The 22,816-nt window shown below is 42.7% G+C and overlaps 1 protein-coding gene across 1 annotated transcript; it reads right to left on the bottom strand.

Moving 5' to 3' along the window:
- Positions 1-1,722: 1,722 nt before the first annotated feature.
- LOC143317622 (transcription initiation factor TFIID subunit 4-like) lies at positions 1,723-22,422 on the bottom strand. The gene is made up of 15 exons (XM_076725726.1): positions 21,954-22,422; positions 21,596-21,717; positions 21,376-21,483; positions 20,842-20,970; positions 19,898-20,020; positions 19,463-19,552; positions 18,907-19,056; positions 18,237-18,369; positions 15,477-15,483; positions 14,158-14,318; positions 11,559-11,689; positions 10,164-10,289; positions 9,824-9,880; positions 7,484-7,591; positions 1,723-2,224 (listed from the first exon to the last, which is right to left on the bottom strand). Exons 1-15 carry the CDS (start codon positions 22,420-22,422, stop codon positions 2,054-2,056), a joined length of 2,085 nt encoding a protein of 694 aa, XP_076581841.1. The 3' UTR covers positions 1,723-2,053.
- Positions 22,423-22,816: the final 394 nt, after the last annotated feature.

Below are 22,816 nucleotides of genomic sequence, written 5' to 3'. Positions count from 1 at the left end.
TAGGAGACTATAAAATATCAGATTATTCATATGACAAACATTTTTGTAGTCTAGGAGGCATATTTTGGAAGAAAGAGGATCTTAGGTGCTCTTTTGAGGGTCCACACTGATTAATAGGCTAATTCATTTCTTTAAGAACTTTAGAGGTGAATACCTGGAGGCTTGCAAATTGGATAGGCCTATTTACTCATTCTGTCATGAAATATCATAAACCAAGTGGAAAACAAATACACTCATGTGGTACCAGAAACGACTTCTATCAAGGTCTCAAAAGTTACTGCTGAAAAAGTCATAAGGCAGCAACATGGTAGCCTCTATATTTTGACAAAAATAAAATAAAATTCAGACCATTTCAGACACTCATGTTGAATAAAAGAAGAGGAAGAAAGAGGGACACATTCACAGAGGAATATGGTCTATCCCACTTGATGCAGTCTGTGTCTGAAGAGAAAAACAGGGTTGTTAATTCAAAACTTGTCCATTTTCCTTTTGTGGCAGGTGGGAAGTGGCTGAGTTTTCACTTCTGTTTCATGTCTGTTCCTGACAGCCTTCATGCCTCTAGGTGGAAGGCCACTGGGTGGGTGTATGAGTGTGCGTGTGTGCGCGCACTCCAGCAACTACGCAGATAGACTGCAATGAAAACAAGAGGTTCCTGAAAGAATTTTATCTTATATTCCAGGGTTTGCTCATCCACCGTTCAAAAGGTCGGTGGTTCGATTCCCGGCCTTGGCAGTCCACATGCCGAAGTATCCTTGGGGCAAGATACTTAATCCCAAAACTGCCCCTGATGCTGTGCCATCAGTGTGTGATTGATATGTACGTCACTTTTGATAAAAGCATCTGCCAAATGACTAATTGTAATTGTAACATTTGCTGACATGCAAATTAGCACTAAACACAAAACACAGCTGAGGCTGATCCATAGTTTAGATACAGTCATTAGTCATACATGTCCAGACACTGTATGATCTATGACTGAGGTACTGTCATGCAAAAAGTAGGAAGTACTAGACAGCTTCTATATGTGGACTGAGCTGTGGTTATAGCCATGCTGGGAGGAAAAGAATCCTGTAGTGCTAAATGATTCAAAGTGTCGGTAGATGTAGGTGCTTTGTAGGCTGGAACTCCACATTTTTTACTAACGGTATGGAAAAGCCCAGTATTGAACCCACTTTTGACCTGGTGATGGTGCTGGATGAAAAGTCACACAAGATCTCAGAAGGGAATGACCACGGTCCCGTCACTCTCCCGTGTTGAATTATTTTGCTTGTCTTTAGGCAGTGCAATGATTCAGATTTTCTCATGTTCTTGCCATCCTTCTCTTAGATTACTTTGTGGTCCATTGCACAGTCTTTATTCCAACTCCATTGTTGGCATTTGAATTTTGGTGGCTGTACCCTGCATCGTCACGCCACAGTCCACACACGTCACACATTGGTCAGGTGGCTGCAACCAACCAATAACCAAGGAAAATAGTGTTTAATCATATTAGAACTGCGTATCTATATAGAAAAACAGACCTATTGTTATCATGTTTCCAATGCCCCCCACTCCTGTTGACTTTTTTCCAGTCCTATCCCAGTCATGTGATAGTGGACAGTGAAACAGTGAAACTGAAAAATGTCAGCCACTAATTACTACCCCCAAAGCCATGCTGCTTTTCTGGCTAAAAACAACCACAGACAGAGTAAATGCCATGATGTGACCAACTCTCCCTTTTTAATGGCCAAACAATAAACATCCAACTGAGAATCAAAGCACACTTACTGCACTGTTTCTACACTTTTCAGTAAACAACAGTATCTATTCTTCTCTACATAATCAAAACCAAAACTATGAGCACTTTTAGAGACCAGCTGATCACCATTACTGATCCAGCACAATGCTGCAAACGACATACTAAACAAATAGGAGATAACAAACTAAGAGATTTGATACAATTAAAACAAAGCGCAAAAAAACTATTTTCAGGTGAAAAATGAATTAAAACAATTCCAAAACTTCGAAACTTGGGATCTTGTTAACACAAACTACAGATCATTATTAGACCAATTCAGCCATTACCAGTAGGATGAGTGAAGTGAGTAACTTCAGGTAATCCAAGCATCGCTGTGTAGAGAGTAAGAGAGTGGCGAAGGAAGTAGTCCTGCTCCATACACACCAGCAGATCCCTCGGCATGACCCGCGTCACTCTCTGAAAACCCTGTCTGGGCAGCAGAGTCACCTGACACACACACAGAAAGGAAACAAAATAATCTGTGTAATTATTAGACTGTATATATTTTTATTTAAATAAGCAATCATCGGCAGTGAGCTGGTCATCATCACAAAACAAAGGCCCAACAGCGGACTGAGGACATGAACCTGCCGGTCTTATGACGAGTGTTTGACACAAATACTGATCCAATCTGTTGTATTATAAGACAGGAAAATAAAATTGACTTAATGGAAAAATATTTGCAAATCTCATCAACTTCTGGAATTTTCAACAGAAAATCTCCCAATTCGACCTGAACAAATCAAAGTTATTGCCAAGGATGTTTTGAGAGTGAAACCATTCTTGACCTTGATAGACGCTAACCAGATGGCAGCAAAAGTGGCAGCTAGTTACAGCAGCTCTGACCGCTTTTCTTTGTCTTTGTGGGGTTTTTTTGTGCTTTTCTCATCACTTTTTCCATCACAAGTCTTGGTTGAGATCATGTCTACATATGGATGCACAACTGGTCAGATGAGTGATTTGCTTTTTACTCTTTTTTGGATTATTTGAAACAACATCGGGAGATCCATTCAGTCACGGCTCCATTGTTTACAACCCGAATGTGCTACCAGTGGAAAGACTGGAGATTACCATGAAAATAAGGAGACAGAAGAGAAAAGATGCCATCTATAACGTCACTTTTTACCGTCTCTTATTATGGGGAAAGTGAGATCTCTCCCTAATAAGATTGAAGAGCTAACGGCGGTAATCAGAGGAGAGGCAGCACTGGGAGTGCAGCATCATGTGCTTCACGGAGACTTGTCTAAATAAACACACACCGGACTCGTATGTTACACTGCACAATTTTCAACTTCTGAGAGTGGAAAAGAGAGTGACCAAGTGCGGTAAGAGGAAGGAGACAACTAAACATTGCACTTACTGTGTGCAAACTCTGAGGAAAGCTAACAGTTCTTCACCCCTCCCACTGCTGTGCCGTTCGGATCACAACGTGGTTCATCTGCTCCCTGCATACATACCTTTGGTGAATAAACAACCATCAACCATAAGGTATGTGAGAAGATGGTCAGGAGTCCAGTATAGCACTGAGTGACTGCTTTGAAACCACTGACTGGGAAGTGTTTTGCAGTCCACGTGGGGCTCACATTGGCAATTTAACAACCTGCATTATAGACTACGTTAACTTCTGTGTGGAAAACATTGTGCCTACAAAGAAGGTACAGTGTTTTCCAAACAACAAACCCTGGGTGACATTAGCACTACTGAGTGAGAGGAAGAGGGTCTTTAGATCAGGGGACAAAAATGAGCTGAGGAGGGTGCAGAGGGACCTGAAAAAGGAGATAAGGAGAGGCAAGGACAGCTACAGGAGGAAGCTGTAAGAACACCTTCCGGGGAACAACACCAGAGACGTTTGAAGAGGCCTGAAAACCATCTCAGGCCACAGCAGTGACAGCGGGAGGGGCACTGAAACTGGAGACCAGGAATGGGCAAATTAACTGAATCTGTTTTCCATCACCTGAATCACCTACACATAAATGCCACCACCAAAGGAGGTGGTGATAGACTTCCACAGGAATGTGCCACGGATTACACTGGTGAACATCCAGGGTTTGGACATTGAGATTGTGAATGAGTACAAATACCTGGGTGTCCACCTCAACCACAAACTGGACTGGAGAAACAACACAGATGTCCAGTATAGGAAGGGACAAAGTTGACTTCACCTGCTAGGAAGACTGAGGTCCTTTGCAGTATGTAGGACACTGTTAAAAACTTTTTATGACTCATCTGCCGTTTTCTACGCAGTGGTCTGCTGGGGCTGTGGAAGCTCTGAGAGGTACAGATAAAGACTCAACGAACTGGTCAGGAGAGCTAGGTCTGTCCTGGACTGCCCTCTGGACAACATCAAGGAGGTGGGTGAGAGGGGTATGTTAGCCAAGCTGACGTCGATCATGGACAACCCATCCCACCGCTGGTCCTTCATTGTAAAAGCTGTCGGACCGTTTAACTCCAGCATCATGTAATGTAGCACTGTGTTGATGCTGTTTCCCATTTCATCACAAACCTACTGTTTTTCGCACTACTGCTACTGTTATTTATGCTAATATATGCTACTATCCATTACATTTTGTGTAGTTCTTTAGTGCTTTATATTTTTTCAACTGTGCAATAGTACGAACACGGTATTTATTATCCATATTTGACTCGGGCGATTCAATGTTCTTTTTTATGCAACAGTATTTTCTCAAGTGCATTTCAACCTATGGCACTGGTAGATTTTCATTAAAAAAAAAAAACAGTTGTTTTTATAATCTGTACATATACATAATTGATTTTTTATTTTTTGTCCTGTATGCTTTTTATCTTTTTATCCTTCTATGCCACTGTTTTTGCCTATGTTTTAATATTTTGCTGGCTGTAACAACTTAATTTCCCCGGCGTTTTCCCGATAAAGTTTTATCTTATCTTATAAAAGTAGTTTGAATATTCAAAGTCCATAACTTTTTTCCAGGACTTTCAACTGTATCTCATGGTTTTCATTACTGAATAGACTCTGCTTCGTTGCCACTGAGCTGTTTAGTTCTCATCATGAGATGTAAATATATATCTTACAACATAACAGATCAGTGGTGTGGAGCTTCTTACACAGAGTACAAGGAGGAGGAGGAGAATAGAGAGAGGTGCCCAGCAGTATGAGGGGCACCCGGGGCCAAAGGGTACAAGGAGAGGATGATGACAATCTCACCTCACCTCAAAACCAGAACAGACACTGCTGACTCAAGGGGGACCACCAGATGCATCCCACTGAGTGTTCAAGTCACAAGGAGTCTTAACACAAACCCTTCAACACCTTAGATCTCTGCTGGTACAGCCTAAAGACAGGACCCACTCTGAGAGTAAGACTGGAGTGGTGTATGACATCACATGTGACAGCTTTGACATCAGTGAAACAGTGAGGACCCTGGACAAGAGACTGAAAAAAGACCAGAAAAAGGCAGCATCAACTGTCTACGAACACCAGTCAAAGGCCATAAGGCAGGAGTCAGTGGATCACATCTGACACCAGAGACCATCTTTGAAAAGACAGAAGCCAGAGACAGAGCTGACCATCTCCAATACACAACCAGCCATAATCCTGAGACTGAAGTTCCATACCTAACTGAGCAAACTGCACCTGCAGAAGGAGATTGTGAGATGTGGTTGAAAGCTCTGGAAAAAGACCCTGGACCCTGTGTTAAAGGGATAGATTGGGTTTTTTGAAGTGGGGTTCTATGAGGTACCAAGTGTACCTACAGTAGGTGACATTAGGCGCATGCCCAGTTTGAAGATAGGTATCCTAAAGGTATCCTCTAGTCTCCAAAGTGAATGGCATTTCGTCGTTCCTGTCATAATCATTCACTTTCATTTTCTTGTATTGTTTGTCTCTTTCATAAACTGTTGAAAGTCTGACCCAAACAGCTGATCTGTGCATAACACAGTGGGTTGCATGCGTAGGAATATGGATGTTCTATGGTTGAGAAAATGTAATACCAAAGGAAAGGGCTGTCTGACAGCAAGGTCAAGTGTTGGAGATATTCTAAATACTGCACACATTTTAACTGATGTTGATTTTTTTTCTGAAGTGGGCCCTCCTTTAGCTGGTTAAAATACATTTTGCTACTGCTCCTGTCCACAGCAGTATACTGCTCAGCTTCCTATGCTAGTGGGGCATACCAACCATCATCTACCGTAGGTAACAGTGACAATGTATACGTACCTCATACTTGGGTATAATATCCCTTAAAGATTTTAGCCATTATGTTTTGTTTTTTAACAAAGAAAATATTTTGTGCTATCACAAGGAAACAATGTGAATATTAAGATTAAAAGGAAATTCTAAAAACTAAAATGAAAGTAGTTATGGCATCTTTAAAGTTTAAAATGCTTTTGCTTGACAGTAACACAGCAGGTATCTGTCTGAGCACGAGCAGTAACATATACTCGAGAGAGATGTTCAAACGAGTTTCCACTCCAAACACTGTTGCCATCACTCCTCCATAGTTCCTGTCATCAGTGTGTGCTGTGCCAGCTGAGGTAACGCCTGTGAGGAGGTAAAGGAAGCCCTGTGGCTGTGATAGGAGAGAGAGAGAGAGAGAGAGAGAGAGAGAGAGAGAGAGAGAGAGAGAGAGAGAGAGAGAGAGAGAGAGAGAGAGAGAGAGAGAGAGAGAGAGAGAGAGAGAGAGAGAGAGAGAGAAGGCAGGCAGCCAGCTCCACTGGTTATGCAGTTCAAAGGCAGTGGGAAGTGTGTGTGCAGTTAACAGTGTCCTCATCTTTAAACCTACAGCCTGCAGGGCTGCAGCTTAAACACACACAGAATTAAAGACTCAATGAGCTAAACTAACAGGCTCATACATGCTAACTGTGGTAAGCTGAGGGCTTCCTGTGTGTGTGTTAGCCGAGGAGGGACTGGTTATTTTACCAACATGTAGGGAAATAAAGCATGCTGCTTTCTTTTATCTTCTATTCATGGTCGGTGCTACACAATCATTGTTGCATAATGTTTGTGTAGTGTTTTATACTTGTTGTTATTTTGCTTGCTGCTAAGTCCTTTTTACTGAGGTGCTTTTTCTGTCTTTTTGTCTCACCCCTCTGGCACTATTTAAATGTTTGATGCAATCAGATCAGCCTCATTGTGGCTCCAAAAATATGAGGCTTTTGTTTCCTTTTATTCTAGCTGGAGCAAACAGAAATGCAGTAAATGCTCAAACAGTGGTCAGGTACACAAAACTGGCCAAACACCTGGAATTTGGGACATATAAGAGACGGGTCTTTTAAATAAACAGTCTTATATTTTAGTTAGAAGCTTCCATTTTATGAAGTGCTCCTGTTTTAACAAAGCAAACTCTTCCTCCATGTTTACCTGTCGTCCTGACAAATTCAGTCTAATGTACATTTCCACAACACTAACTCCATCAGTTCAACAGTCATGTCATACTCACCACAAGTTTCTCTTTTTAACAGAAACACTGTTTTCATTCACTAATTCCAAACTATTCTGTTCTACTTTGCCATTTTTCTGTACAGTGATGAGCTCACACCAATGAACCAGCACACATCCTGCACAGGTATTTCACAAAAGCCTTGCCGCAGTTCAAATTACATAATGCTGCCACCGCCTGGCAGGCTGAGATGTCTGCTAGAAGTGCTAAGTTTCACTGTATTCCTTAACGCACATACGCAGGCACTTTTCTGGCTTTGTTTTCAGACTGATGCGGACTGACGACCAACCTGGCTTTCAGTCTGCTCCAGTAGTCTCTTCTTGCGAGGTCCGATGGCAGCCAGAGCAGTGAGGTTGGCCTTTTTTTGCTGCAGCTGAGCTTCTTCTATTTGTTTTAACTGAAAAGAGATGAGAGGCAAATGATGAGTGAAAATGTGGAGAATGAAGAGTTACGCAACTATTCACACATTCTATTCCTGTGTATACTCATACTTAAAATCTACCTGAGTGAGCATTTCATATGTAGCACACCTGCTGTACAGTGCCATGCTATGCATAGTGTGCAAGTCAGAGGAATGGTTGGAAACTTCAGGAGATGGACAATTTTCTGCAGGGGGTTATGAGACAATTTCTTGGCTCCGACTACTAACTTCCTGCCTGGTACTCAGAGCCCACAAATACTTCAGCAGCTGGCGGTAGCTTCATATTTACTGTACAGAAATGACAGGGATATCAATAACTGACTCTCAGCTAGACAGGGAATAAACCTTTTTCCCAATGCAGACTTTAATGATTCACTTTGTGTTAACAGAACTACTGTAGATGAATTAGCTGTTGAATCGACCTTAACACTTCCTCCATGTTAATCTGCACTCCATTTTTTCCATCAGTCCAACAGCACACTCATGTCATACTCACCACTCTGCTGCCTTCAGTTTGGTAACTAACTCGTATTTTTGACAGAGGATTGCAATTGAGACTGGTAACCTGCATCTTTTAGACATTTCATTTCCAATCAACACCCAGTCTGCTAGAAATACCTTCAGCAGAGGTCTGGATTATGCTGGGCTGTCTCGAAATACAAGCAAATCATCAGCAAATAAAGCCCCTTCTGTTGACCTGCTGTCATTTTTAATCCTTTTAATTGCACTGTTTCACCTTATTCTGTGTGCCAAACTGTGAGGCACAACTCCCCAGGGGGCCGCGGGGGAGTTAAAGGAGCGGTGCAGTGGGAGAGACATGAGGCAAAGATACTGTGAGGTGAATACGACAGGACGTTAGTTATTGTATTTGGCTGCTGATTCAACTTTCACAAGAAAGGTCCATTTCAAAAAGACCTTTTCAGCAAAGCCCTGAACAAAATCTGAGGTTTGAGAATTAGGTCGGCGGTGGATAAGAAATTGTATTTCAACCATTCTGGCTGTGGCTCAGATCATAACTGATGGAAGTGATTCCCGAGACCATGACAATTACATTAAAGTTGTAATAAATCAGAAAAATTCTCTGACTCAGCTCATTGACATGACTTCCCAGCATGAGGGAGTTATAGTGACAGAATCCCAAATCCCAGCTGACTAACAATATTCACACAAAGTCTGTTAAAGCTGCTTCTCCAAACACACATTTTATTCACAACTGGCTTTAACTCCAACTGGAGAAACAGCCTCAATTAAAATCATATCCAATTAGTGCCACACCTACTCAAGCTTTGACGGTGTGTGTGTGTGTGTGTGTGTGTGTATGTATGTAGGTACAAATCGACTTGGCAAAGTATAGTGAGTGTATGGTGATATGCTTGAGAGTGTGTGGGGGTGGCAGCAGCAGGTCATGTAAAATGAACAGATCTTTTTTGCTGTGGAGAAACCTCTGGGAGCGTGATGGCTGGGAGCTACACAGCAGCTTGAGAAGGAAAACAAGCCCTGCGTGATGTTACTGCCGCCTTAAATAGCCACAGTTACCAGTGCCTTTCATCTCCCTCACACATGTCCCTGCCCTGCCAAGCAAAAACATTACACACACTACTGTATTATTAAATGAACAATTAGCATGAAAAATAGCAGGGATTTAACACGTTCCCTAACAACAGTTCCTGGAGTTTTCCATTTGAATCAAAGTAACAGAAGGTAACAGTAGGTCATACTAATCAATGACCAAAGCAGCAAAGGGAAGTGTAGGGTTTGTATTAAGAGTTGTACACTGGTCTTTGTTTGCAGTCCAATCAGCAACCTCTTTCACACGGGACAACAATTCCAAAGATAATCTCTGTCAACACATACCTGCATGAATGAACGCAGATACATTTTTAAAAAAAGTTACTATGAAGCTAAACCCATGTTAGATGACAACCTGTATGTCAAGATTGCATTTCATTTTCAGTGCATTCCACCTCCTTTGCTCTCCACGTGGGCTGTTGAGCTGCATCAGCATCAACGCACAAACTCCTTTTGGCATCAGGGTTGTACCATCAGGTGGCAAATCTGTGTATTGTCAGAGAGGAGAGCTACCACAGTATGAAAAACAGACCTCTCTACATGGCCTGTGGGCTGCTTTAGCTTACTGTTGTGCTTTCAGCTTACACAGACTGTATGGTTGAGTCTCAGAGCTTTCTCCAGAATAAAACGCATACACACCTCTTTGGCTCTCTGCTTGAGCTGCTGATACTGTGGATTCTCAGTGTGAGAGCGGCTCTGTGATCACAAACAGACAGATGTTGACTTAGTAAGCAGCATTTAATACTTTAATCTAGGAAAAAATCAAATGTCTACAGAGCCACAGTGGTTTCAAATGCTGGTGTGACTAAAATGGCATTGTAATTTACACAAAAAAACAAAACCTCATTTCATAACCATACGATTTTCCATTTGTATGTATGTGCAGTAATATTTCTTCACTTTTAATAGAGAAATTGTGGTTTAAGCCTCATTTCAGTGAAACAAGAGCAGTGCTACTTTCTAGCCTAGCCTAGCTTACTCTGGCCAAACGCAGCAGTCTCTCCCTCTCCTCTTCATCTTTTCTCTTCTTCTTCAAACTCTCCACTTCCTCCAGGAAGCGAAGCTGGGAGCGTACATCACTCACTTGTGCATGCCAAAGGTCCTCCTGTCGCCACCAACACACAAGTTAGAGGCTCCTTCATAACACTATGTCCAAGTTTCTCCCGGTTGGAACTGCAGGGTACCACTGACGGTCTCAAGCATAGATGCAGACATACAGGGTTTCATATGTAAAGAACTAATCCTGTCAACTTGTGGGGTGGGGCTACAGTCAATCGAGGGGTATGGCTTACGACTGATGACAAAGAAGGCTACGGCAAACATTACTCAAAGCAGTCTGTCAGATAGCTAAGCTGCTGATGAGCAGTTAGAGCTGCAGGTGAGCTGAGGAGGGGTGGGTGGAGATAGAAGTGGGGACTACTTCGATCCATGCATACCACTTGAGGGTAAAAGTATCAATGTAAGGCATGAAGGGAGTTTTTTTTTTTTTTCATGGAAAAAAAAAAAAAGTCTACCTGGTCTTTAACAAGGCAGTGCAATGACCAGCACAAGCTGTGAAGAGCGCATTGTGCACAGGTGGAGGAGAGAAAGAAACAGGTGGGAAGGTCAATAAAATGAGGCTGAGTAAAGAGAGTTGGTGGGATTGTGGGGGAAGTGGGTCTTAGATGCTACATTGTGAACAGATGTCTGAGAACCACATGTTTGTGGTGCGATGTCAATCTGCTGCCACTGTGAAATGAGATATAACAGAATTAAAATTGAAATGGCTTCACCAACAATTTTCATGATCTGTTTCTATCATCATTACCATCTGTGCTAATTGAGTACCAGCCCTAATTAACGGTAAAACAAACACTCACAGTGCTGCTCTGCTGACAACAACATGATTTCCGGCTCAGCTGTTTCAGAGCTTTGAGACCAGTCATGTGACCTGCTGTGTTTAGTAATCATCACATTCTCTGATCTATACTCCATATCACTCAACCCCTTTGCACTTTGCCGTCACACATAGATGAATGTAGCAGGTGGACACACACACACAGCCTGTTGCAAGAACATTTCGTGACATAAAAAGATAAAGAGGTGTGTTTTTACAATAAGAAACATTTCTTGTAAAAACTGAATAATTTGATATTTAGTAATAATATCTATGTGAAAAGGCTTTTTTTTTTTTTTTTTTTTTACAAATGAGAAAAGTATATATAATTAATAACAAGGAAGAGAGCAGATTTTTTTCTGGGTCACAATGGCAGCTGCTATATACAGTATGTATGAGAAATTTTTCTCAGTATGAATGAATATAAATCACTGATTCATAAGAAAATGTGGCAGTTAACTGGTGCTGCTGCTTTGGGTCAGGGTCAGACTGCTGTACCTTCAGGGCTGCCTTGCGGCGTTCTGCCATCACAGTAAGCTTCTCTATCAGCCCACGGAGACACTTCTGGGTAGCATGAGAAACCAGAGCTACCACCTCTGGGCCGACATCAGTTACTCCCAGTGCCTGTCCTACCACAGGACACACAAAACATCTAGCAGTAGTACCACAAGAGGAGCTGAACACAAGACACATTAGAGTTAAGCTTAACTATGGAAATTTAAAAAAAAAAAAAAAAAAAAGTCGATGAAAGCCATCTATTTACTGAACTCATTAAAAACTCAATACTTGATTGAGTAAAGGCAGTAAACATCAACAACAAACAAAAATTATGAAACCACATTTAAAGTGCCGATCTGAAAGACTTCAGTCGTGGCTGATCAACACCTGTAGTTACAGGTGGTGACATTTTAATAAAGAAATCAAGCAATCATTGGCCTTTGTTCCATCATTCTGTGAACCATGATCTGATTTTCTGTTCGCCAAGAGATGAGTCTGCAGACAGCAGGGCACAGTCAAACTGAAAGGAGTTTGATACCTTGCTGAGAAGTTGGAGTTTTGCCTTCTCACTTCCCCCCGATGGTCACAATAAGTCACTAGATTTGTGCTAGTTGCTCTACACACTGTTTTCCTCTGCTGCCTCTGTGATGTACACCCTCCTTCTCACGCTTCTGATATTTTCACATCTAAGTCTGTGAATTACGGGTTTATTTCAACCAGACCAGAGTTGGTGGTGATGGCTGGAACAGTGAAATACACTTCTGTTGAGTTTGAAGTGTGATTTCCGATGATACATTTACTGTTTCTGTAAATGCAGTCTGATGACTTTGGCGAGAGCGATACAGCAGCTTTTTCTGGTTAAACAAAAAGGATCTGTCTCTGTAGGGACCCTCTCCATTGCGGTCAGACACTGAGAATAACAATCTGAGAATGAATGTGAAAGGTCCTGTGTCTGCAGACTGGATAACAGACAGGAGTTACTGCAGCATTGAGCCAGCAGTAATTGCGATACAGGCGCCACCTGGCAGCAGGCTTTGGCACCATTTGCTGGGTAGAAGGCACCAAGGTGCCAGGCCTGGGCATGGCCTGATGGTAGAGGTGTAGTGTTCTACCCCATGCTTGGGGGTGGAGGCTGTATGAGGTCTGAAAACTCAGCTAGGAGGCAGAGAAACTCATCCATGGCTGGGTGCATGCTAGCCAGTGTGATGGTGCCTGGTCCTGTACAATGCGTAAAGGAACAGAAAGTCAGCGTTAATTAGGCGGTGGCCCTTGACATGCACCAACAGTCCACAAGTGCACAGGAAATCCACAGAGGAAGGGGATAACCACTAGCCGTAATGAAGTCCCAGCTGAAACGTTGCCCTGCAAAACACAGTGTCCCCTATGTATCGATGGGGCTGCCATTGGCAGTTTCAAGGGGGTCGTGCTCGCCAGTAAGCATGTCCATTTGGAGTGGATGTTTGTCTGTGCCCTCGTGTGGGAAAGAAAGCGCTGCCTGGAGATGGCGTCTTGAATGAACAGCAGACTGCTCACACAGCCTTCATGGCACCTAAGCACCAGTACAAGCCTTTCCCGCTCTGCTGAAATTGCATGTTGCCACAGTTTTTGACCTTTGGCCCAAACCTCACACACAAGGTGCTGGGCCTGCATTTAATCCCCACTGTTGTGGTGGTGACAATAACCAATAACCGTCTCCATCGGCAGCGATGCAGTGGCTTGGGCTGGGTCAATCACAGCTGATCATCCTCCTTGGCTAGCGTCAGTCAGTGATGGTGGTGTTGGCCAAAGCAGGCCAATCCTGAGAAGACAGCTGCTGCAGAAACAGTTCAATGAAAAGAAAGTGCAGTTTATCGTTTCTCAGAAGAGCTGGCATTTTGTTCATTACCTCAGATGGCTTGCTGTTGCTGAGGTCACGAAGAGAGAGGAGCTGGCAGGCCCACTTTGTCCGAAAGCCTAAAAGTCTTTAAAAGTTGAGCTTTCAATGCAAAATATTTGTCTGGCTCTGAAAGATGCTCGAGGACACTCACCACTCTGTTCACAGTTGAACTGCTGAGGGTCAAATGACATATTTTGAGTCATCTGCTCTAAAGTCCACAAACTGCACCACCATCTGAGCAAACCAGGCCAAAGCTTGCGCCTCCCAAAACTCTGGCAGCTTGAACAAAACTGCGTTTGTTCAATTGTTCATCTCTGGAAATGTCCAGTAGAATATCAGGGTCACTGCTGTAGGAGTCGCTGAGATTGATGAGGAACGTTCTCTTTCACCCACATTTATTGACACAACACAAAATCACCCACATCACAATGTCATAACATCAACTGTCAGCATTTTAAATGTGGTCTGGCACTGTTTGCCTAAACATAATCCCTAAAGAAGAAAGTATATTAGGTTTACTTTGATTGTGTGTCAGCAAAAAGAAACTGCAGTTTAGTGTTGTCATTCTGTCTGTTTGTGGCTGTTAAACTACTTAAGCGCTGTGTAGTATGAAAAACAAACCTGCAGTAATACTGAGGTAATTAATGCTTAATGCAGAAAATGTTAAATAAAACGTTGAGTCAAGTTAGTGGGCCGAGCTCTGCCTCAGCATGGCTCTTGTACCTGTATGAAGGATTCGGCTGAGCACCGGGTTCGGTGAGAGGAACGGCTGATCCTGGCATGACTGCACCACAGAGCCAACCATGGTGGTCAAGATCTGTGCGGTCTCCTCTCTCAGGTTGACTCCAGCCATGGAGGCCACATCATTAATGTCATCATCTTCTCTGGGAAACACACACACACAAACAGACACACACAGAAATGAATTACTGCTTAGGTAGGCCGACTTTGCACTTTGGCAGAATGTCTCTGAGATTTACTGAATTGTTCAACTTGAAAGCCCTCACACTTAAAGTTCAGTCCAAAGATATCAACTGTATGTTGTACTTGTACGAACCTGAAGTGTAAATAAAAACAGAAAGATCCAAAGTTATTTGGAGAGTTGCATTCCATTTAGCAGAGTCTGTGTTTGTGGATAACAAACACCAAGATATTTAAGTTTGCTGAAATTGTGTCACTACAGGCTACTGTGACGGGGAGACTGCATCTCCACATGGTTTTAATGTCTATATGTGAACACATCCTCTAATGAAATCTGCACCTGGCATTAATAAGCCATCTTCTTACCTCAGTTCTGTCTGCACTGTTTGAGTCTCAATTTGCACACAAGATAGATAAGAAGGATTTGATGTCTGATTGCAATGTGAACTGCACACCTGCAGGACTTCCTCCTGATCAAGGTACAGGCTTAACATATCTGTCATTCTACAACACAGGCATACACAACAAAACGCAAGCTTGGTCTTTTCATGCCACACAGTGAGAAACTATTTTGTATGGTGGATGGGGTGAGGTGGAGGAGCCTCGCAGCCTGAGGAGAGAGGCTGCTCTGTAGTCTGGTGGTACGACAGCAGATACTATGTCGCTTACCAGACGAAATCAGGCTGTGGCTGCAGTGGCTACTGTCTTTTACTATCCTTTAGCCTCTGCTCCCATCACTTCACCGATGCGACTGATGGATACCAATATTGTGGTTTTAATCACCTGCTGCAGAGCCCTCCTGTGGTGGTGCACCATGTCAGTCTGTAATGTTTCCACTCAGGATGTTTTCTATTACTCCACTGCAAAACTTAACAAGAACTTGGCATGTGTACAGTCATTTCTCAGCTTTCTTAAACAGGGTGGGCATGTGTGACGTCCATGGCAGGTTCTTTATAATACCAATTCCCAGTGTTCGCCCGCACCACTGCAGCTCCACTGATAGGGGTGTGTCCTTGCCTCCTTTTCTTAAAATCAACAGTCCGTGGTTTTGCTGACATTGAGCGGGAAGTTGTTCTCTGTGCACCACTTGGTGTCATTCCAGTTCTCTCTATGTCACGTACTGCAATCCTGAGTGTACAGCATGAACAGGAGCAGACTAAGCACACAGCCCTGGGGGGTTCCAGTGTTGAGCAACATGGTGAAAGAGGTGTTATCACAAACCCGAGCTGTCTGGGCCTGGGGTCTGTTTGTGAGGAGACCCAAGATCCAGTTGCAGACTGTGCTACTCAGGTCCAGAGTGAACATTTGCCAGTGAGTTTCATGAGGTGGAGGTTGTGCTGAATGCTGAGCTGAATTCAATAAAGAACATTCTGATGTAGGTGTTTTCAAGGTGTGTGAGGATTGAGTGGAGCGCAGTGGAGATCGCATCCCCTGTGGATCTGTTGGTTCTAAATGCAAACTGGTGAGGGTCCAGGCTGGTTGGGATGTAGGTTTTGATGTGCAGGAGAACACGTTTCTCAAAGAACCGGCTAATATACAGTATTTAGATATATATAGCATGTCAATGCCTGGATCGCAAAAGGCTGAACTCAACGTCAGGGCACAGTGCAGCACCTGGATGGTGTACAGCATGCACACACTTGTAGCGTAGAAGTCCCTCAAATTATGAAATAATGTTGGGCGCCAGACAGGAGAATACTCAAAGAAATCAACCTGCCAATATTTTAAAATAAATACTACCAGAAGTTTAAGAAATGACCCAGCAGCTGGCTTCTTCGCTCCAAAATCACACAATAAAAACTCAACCAAGATGCAGTTAGTAATCCTTCTTATTTTCAATCAACCATTGATCAAAACATATCAATTCAATAATCACCTCAAATATCTCTCAATTTCATACCGATCCATTCATAGAACAGAAACCCAATTCAAAGGAAATATCCTGAGAGTAATCACCACATCCAAAGTTCGTTAAATAAATAGTAACATTTCCCATCTGTTAATGAACAAAACAAACGGTGGGTAGGTGGATTGTGTGTGAGTGGGTATAGTTTGGGTGTCTTCAGTCCAGTTCAGTGCAGAAGGTATTTGTGTTTGGGGGGAGGTGGAGTGTAATTCAGTCCTGAGGGATGTATGTTTGAGGAGGGAGAAAAAAACAGAGTAGTTTGAGGTCTGACGTTAGGAGAAGCCGGGAGAGTTCCATGAAAAAAGGGACTTATCTGCTTGCCGTTCTTCACCCAACTCGGGCAGAGATCTTTTCCACTGTATCCAACCAGGCCAAGGACCGTAGACTAAACTTCTTTCTGCCTGCTCCAGGGATCAGCTTCTTCCTCCAGCGTCCAGTTGAATGTCCTTAATACTCAGTTTAATTCATTTGCTTTCTTGAAATGAAGCCGTCAACTTAAGCAAAATTTGAGTTATCTCTTTTTCTTTCTTTCTCACTTCTTTTTCAGTCCATCTTCAAAAGTCCTTTGTCTGATTTCCCTCCTCCTTGAGCTCGCAGGTGACTCTGATTTATCATCTCCCTCCCCCTTCACTTTCAGCTCAGGTGGAAAAAGCTGTGTTGTCATTTCCTTTTCCCTCCTTCCTGCTACACACTTCAGTTATTTTCTTCAAAAAAGGCAGGCAACAAAATAATTAGCTTTGCAAGACAATGGTGAAGTATTTCATGAATACTTAGTATGGTATCATCCAGAGACGAACATCTCAAACTTTTTTCCTTGTCCCAACTTGGTAACGCGTTGCTGGCATCAAAGTCAGATATTAACAAATATCAATTAAATTGATGAGGTAAAACATTAAGTATATTCTCTTGTGCTGCTTACGTCAAAAAAGGATTAGCAAGTTATTATATTCCTTTTTCTAAATGTACACAGCATCCCAACTTTTTTGGAATCTGGGTTGTACATCAAACACACTTTCTCTGCTACTTCCCATTCGTCACACAGTGACCTTCATCATGACCAGGAAAGAATGGTATAAAAGCCTAAAAATAGTACCCCCTTTTCTATTTATTCAATCAAAAATTGATACTGAAGAAACAAAAACAAACCAAAAAAAAAACCTCACACCAAGGCTGCCTCAGAAATTGCATATTAGCATATGTATGTGTGAATAATGTGTGTGTGTGTGTGTGTGTGTGTGTGTGTGTGTGTGTGTGTCTGTGTGTCTGTATGAGATTTTATTTTTAATGCATTTTTTTAGCATGTCCAAAACCTCAGTATGAACCCAGTGTGAAGTGCATCCCACTTCCAGCAAAATATTGCTATATGCAAGCACTGGACACTATACCGGCATACATTCCCACAATGCAATGCTGGACAGTGAACAAGGCTGCCCTGGTGTAACATCAATGATGCTTCAATTTAACTAAAGGTTCACTTTGCTTGATGTATTTTTGAAATTATTTCATCTTTGCACAGATAACAAGGAACGTCTCCCTCAGGAAAGTGACATACTCTAAGTGCTGACTGGTGTGAAAAGATACACACTACTGTTTATTTATGTAGAAGTATGTTCAATGATAGTGCACATACTGGGTATATAGAGCACAATACGGGATTTGGGACAAAGACTTTGTTTTGTTGCAGATCAAATATTCTGAGAGTAGATCTGACCAGCAGGCCTTCAGTCTGTACCAATTCTGTCAGAAGATGATGGCTGGTGCCAAATATACTCATGTTGCTCCCGTGAAACAAAAGTAAAACAGTTACAGATGAGAGAGGTTTTGCTTTGTGGCACATTCTTCTCACAGGCAACTAAACAGAAGTATATTGAGTTTATATTTTAGTTTAGAATCTAGCAAAGTTGAACTAAACCCAAGAATCAAAACTGAATCGTGATATTCCCCAAGGTTCCTACGCCTGTTTCACAACCTTTACCTGTGAGGTGTTTTCCTGACTGGACCACTGTGTGTTTGGAGATGGGTCTGCTGCTCTTAGATATCTCATTCCTGGAATGGGCTAATGTCATCAACCCAGGTCTCAAAGTCACTCCCCGAGTCTGCTGGAAAGTCTGTGTTTTAAAGACAATCATTAAGCATCAGTCTCAAACGTGGTATCTGTATCCCTTGTAAAAGCAGCAGACAATCAGCTTTACAATTCTATTTCACATCAACAGCTCAGCCCTTTGACAACAAACAGACAGTTGTTCAGCAGTAAAAACTATTTACTTTGACTTCTAGAACAGGGGTGGAGAACGTACGCCAATTCATTAACAACCCATACTCAGAAATATTCAAAAATTCTCTAGAAAGACTTTTTTCTGCATCTCTCTGCATAAAGACAAGCCAGCGTGCCTAAGTTTGTGGACATGCTCTCGCAGTGATGAAAAAGGCCAATCTCAAGAGTCATTACAGCTCAAAACATACTAAACATAATGAGCTGCAAGGACAAATTCAACACTATCTCAGAGATTGGGAGCCCAGCAAGCAGATTTCACACGCAGGCAAGTTCTGTGGTGAGCAAAAATGGCTAGAAAAATGTTTAATCACACACCTTTTTCTATCATAAAAGAAACACTGCTCATCACTCCAGACACACGTGTATTTACCTGCTGGCTGGTACAGAAGTTCTGTGCTGTGTCAGTGCTAGACTGCTTCATGGTGGAAGGCAGAGTGTTGGGGTTGCGGGTGGAAGTTGAGGCCTGTTGGATAAATAACTGGGGGTCTGCAGTAAGGCAACGCACTGCAGGAAGACTTTTCTGGTAGCAATGAGGAAAACATGTGAAAAGTTGTCATGTTATCAACCAAACAGAAAAAAATAACAGGCTTTCTAAACAATCTAATATTTCTTCATGTATGCAGTGAAATGCTCGCATGGTAGAATCCAGTTGGCAGCACGCTGCAACAGGAGCAGACTGAGGTGAACTGAACACAGTAAAGTTCAGATCTGATATTGATCAGCTTTATTTTTGCCAACACCGAAACCAGTCAAATATTCTCGGCTCAGCCCTGACACTGATCCCTGGGATTGGTTGGGGACATTCCAAGCTAAAAGTCTAAAAAAGTCTTAAATTTGAATCATAAACTTTTAGATATTCTGAGAATTTCCAGGACCTGCAGACACCCAAGGAGGTAAGCATCATGTGTCGCTGAACCTCTGCTCACCTTCAGGAAAGGCACCAAGCAGGGCTGTGGAGTGGACTTCAGCTCATGATAGAGCTGTTCTGTAAACTCCTCTGCTTCAAGCTTTCCTTCCTGCAGAGAAAAACATGCACAAATCCTCCAAAAAGTAAAGTGTAATACACTTTGTATCACTTGGAACACACTGTTCAAAATAACTCACATTGGCCAACATTTGGCCAGTATGAGAAGAACAGGGATTTGAAAAACTAATTTTAACTCAATGCTGTCTAGCTTTTCAGTAAGTAGCTTCTTTCAGGTCTGGTTTGAAACAATGAGATGAGAGAAGGATTTAAGATACTTAAGTTCTTTTCAAGCCTTAATTTGACATACATTTATTTCGGAGATTATAACATTTCATTATTCAACTATTGTACTGAGTGAAACCAGCTCCTGTGATCATGCAGAGGGGAGACGCACCAGCAGACTCCTGACGAGTCCTCTCACGTTGTTAGCCATGTTGGCAGACTGGGAGTCGCTGGATGCCAGCTTGATCAGAGTCACCAGGAAGTTCTTGCACTTCTTCACACTTTCCAGGGTCTCCTGTTAGTGAAATGTCAGGCAACAACCAATCCTGAAGGTTATTGTTCATTGGTTGGTTATTGCACAACTTTTTCTGTTAATTTGGAGCTGATGCATTTGTGTTCATGCAGCATTAAAGCTGACACATTCTGCAAATGACTGACATAATTTAACAGTAGTCACTACCCAAATCATTGGCGCATCATGTAATGGTGCATGGAAAAACTACAAATCATGACTACGTGTCCAACATAGAAAATGCACAGGAAGATCAAAAAGAGATCCTCACACAACAATTTGCACATTAAGTGATGAAACACAAACAGAAGACGGTCAGCATGAATAAGAAATCTACAAACTATGAGACTTCAGCAGTTTGAACACAAGAGCAAGGCACCAACAATCAACAATGCATGCTGGGAAAGTTTAGCATTTGGACTACAAATGGTGTCAAACCAGAGGTCTGGTCAGGCGTCATCTCCCCTTTGCAACTTTGCTGAACTGTGAAGGGATTCTGTTATTTTACTTTGGCTCATTTAACACTCTGGAACTCTCACATACAACAAATCACAAAGCGATACAACATATGAATACTTTCATTTTCTGAGCATTAGTTATGGAAGCAGTACCAGTAATAATACAAAGGAATACTTGCTATCATGCTATTGTTTTTGTTTGTTTTTGATGGTTTTTCTGTAATGACAGCACGACAATAGAAACGGTACCTGCGGAAGGGTTGACTGGCTTATTTTTCCACTGCCTCCGTTCTGTCCAGTTTCAGATGATAATTTGTTTTCTGAAATTCAAACTGAGGATGAAAGGTTAGGGCTGATTGGGCTCACCTGAGTAAAAGTGGCTGGTGGCTCCTTTTTGGTCTCTGTGATGAGCGTCTGAATGCGAGGCTGGCTCCCCTGCTCAGACACAGCACTGAGGTTCTGGACTACAGCTGGTTTGGGAGTTACACCAATCACCTGAGGAGCACAATACAATTCATCACTGATAAAAAAAAGACCAACGGTATGGTAACAGGCATGTACATACTGATGACAGCCACTGCTGAATGACACAAACAAGACTGGCTCAAGCTGTGTTGACCTCCTCACTAGGAGGGCTTAAGTTGCAAGTGAACTTTGACTCACTGAGCAACAGTGACATTGAGATGATTTAGTTTTTGGCTTTTTTTTTAAGCTGGTAAAACTCAAGCAATGGCCACATTCTTCACTTTTTTGGCAGATTTCCCTTATTCTTATAAATAAAACTGAACTGTCATCATGAGCATTATTTATGACAGATGAGGTCGTTTGCAGGAAAAATGCCAATGACCACACGCTTCACGACCTGCTGGCAGTGACCGTTGTATAAACCCACTCCTGCACCTTGACCACAGCCGTCTTCTGGACTGGTGCTGGTTGGAAACTGGGAGGGGCTGCCATCCTGATCACTGTCACCTTCTCATTACTTTTATTTCCAGCTGCTACAGATACCTGAATGCCAGACATGAAAGCTAGTTAAGACCACAGGAGTACCAATAACATGGCACTATGTTCATCCACATCAGCATTACATAAAATGAAAGCAAGACACATAAACATGCACCTGTGGGGCCAGTATTCTGGGTGCTTGACCACTGATGCCTCTTGGTCCTTGCTGGCTCTGTGCCAAAGCCTGATGGGATACCAGCATCAGCTGACCGCTGTCACTGCAGATCAACATCATACCTGCCAGAAAGGGAGTCCAAAACCACTTCAGAATGTAATGAACTGATGTGATTTGGCCTGAAACAATGGTGTGCATTATGGTGCAAACATAGTACAGACAGTGTGTGGCGGACATTTAAATGGAAACACAAAATAACATGCAGCCTACTGAATATAGAAAAAATGAATACAAGATAACACAGTGGCCCAGCCTGTACGCATGAGTTGTACACAAACAGTGGTGTGGTGCAGCTGACCTGGTGGTATCTGGATATTGGCAGGGAACGGTGGGGAAGCAGTTTGTGGCCGCTGAGGGGCCACAGTGACTGCCTGTGGCCCTGCTGCCTTTGGTACAGTTATCATCACAGTCCTGCCTTGGGTTGTGGCCTGGTTCAGGGAGCCCACCTGGCTCAAAGCTGGTTTTGTTACCTGTGGTTGGCTGTTAGTACTCGCTCCTCCTCGAGCAGCAACTTTTGCGATCATCATGACAGAAGGAGAGGAGGTGTGTCGGCCTGGGCCTGTGGAGGCAGCGGGGGTGACTTTTGGTGGCCCTGAGGTAGAGTGGCCCTTTGAGGCAGCTGCTGCTGTAGGTGAGGGCTGCACAGCAGTGAGGGCTCCACATTTAGCTGGAACCTGAACTATCTTCACTTGAACAGAGGTGTCATCACACCCTGCTGCCCCGGACTCCAGCTTCTGGGCTTCAGGCACCACTTTATCTGTGGCCATAATTCTTTCTAACAACCAGATTTTAAACAGAGGAGTTTGTATGTTTCTCCACTGCTGTAAGTGATGCTATGCTAGATTAATCCTGAGTATGGATGAAACCTGTTGGAAAAAATATTCCATTTAAAACTTCCAAACAGTAAACTCAAAGATACAGAACAGTGACTCGTGGCAACAACTGAAGAGCTTCGACTGTGACCTTAAACTTCCAAATTCACCGCCAGCCGTTAATCACCAAACTGCACTGCTGCTGTCTCACGGAGCTAACTTGGCGCTAAACGTTAGCTAACAAAGTTAGCCAGCGAGATTTAGCAAGTGTCTGAACTGAAGTTTTGTTTGCTGAATTAAATTTAAATTTGCCGATTAACTAACGTTAACAAGCGCTAAGAGTTTCTAC

The sequence above is a fragment of the Chaetodon auriga genome, chromosome 3, assembly GCF_051107435.1.
Source record: "Chaetodon auriga isolate fChaAug3 chromosome 3, fChaAug3.hap1, whole genome shotgun sequence".
NCBI classification, from domain to species: Eukaryota; Metazoa; Chordata; class Actinopteri; order Chaetodontiformes; family Chaetodontidae; genus Chaetodon; species Chaetodon auriga.
This window is presented reverse-complemented; position numbering and strand designations above follow the sequence as displayed.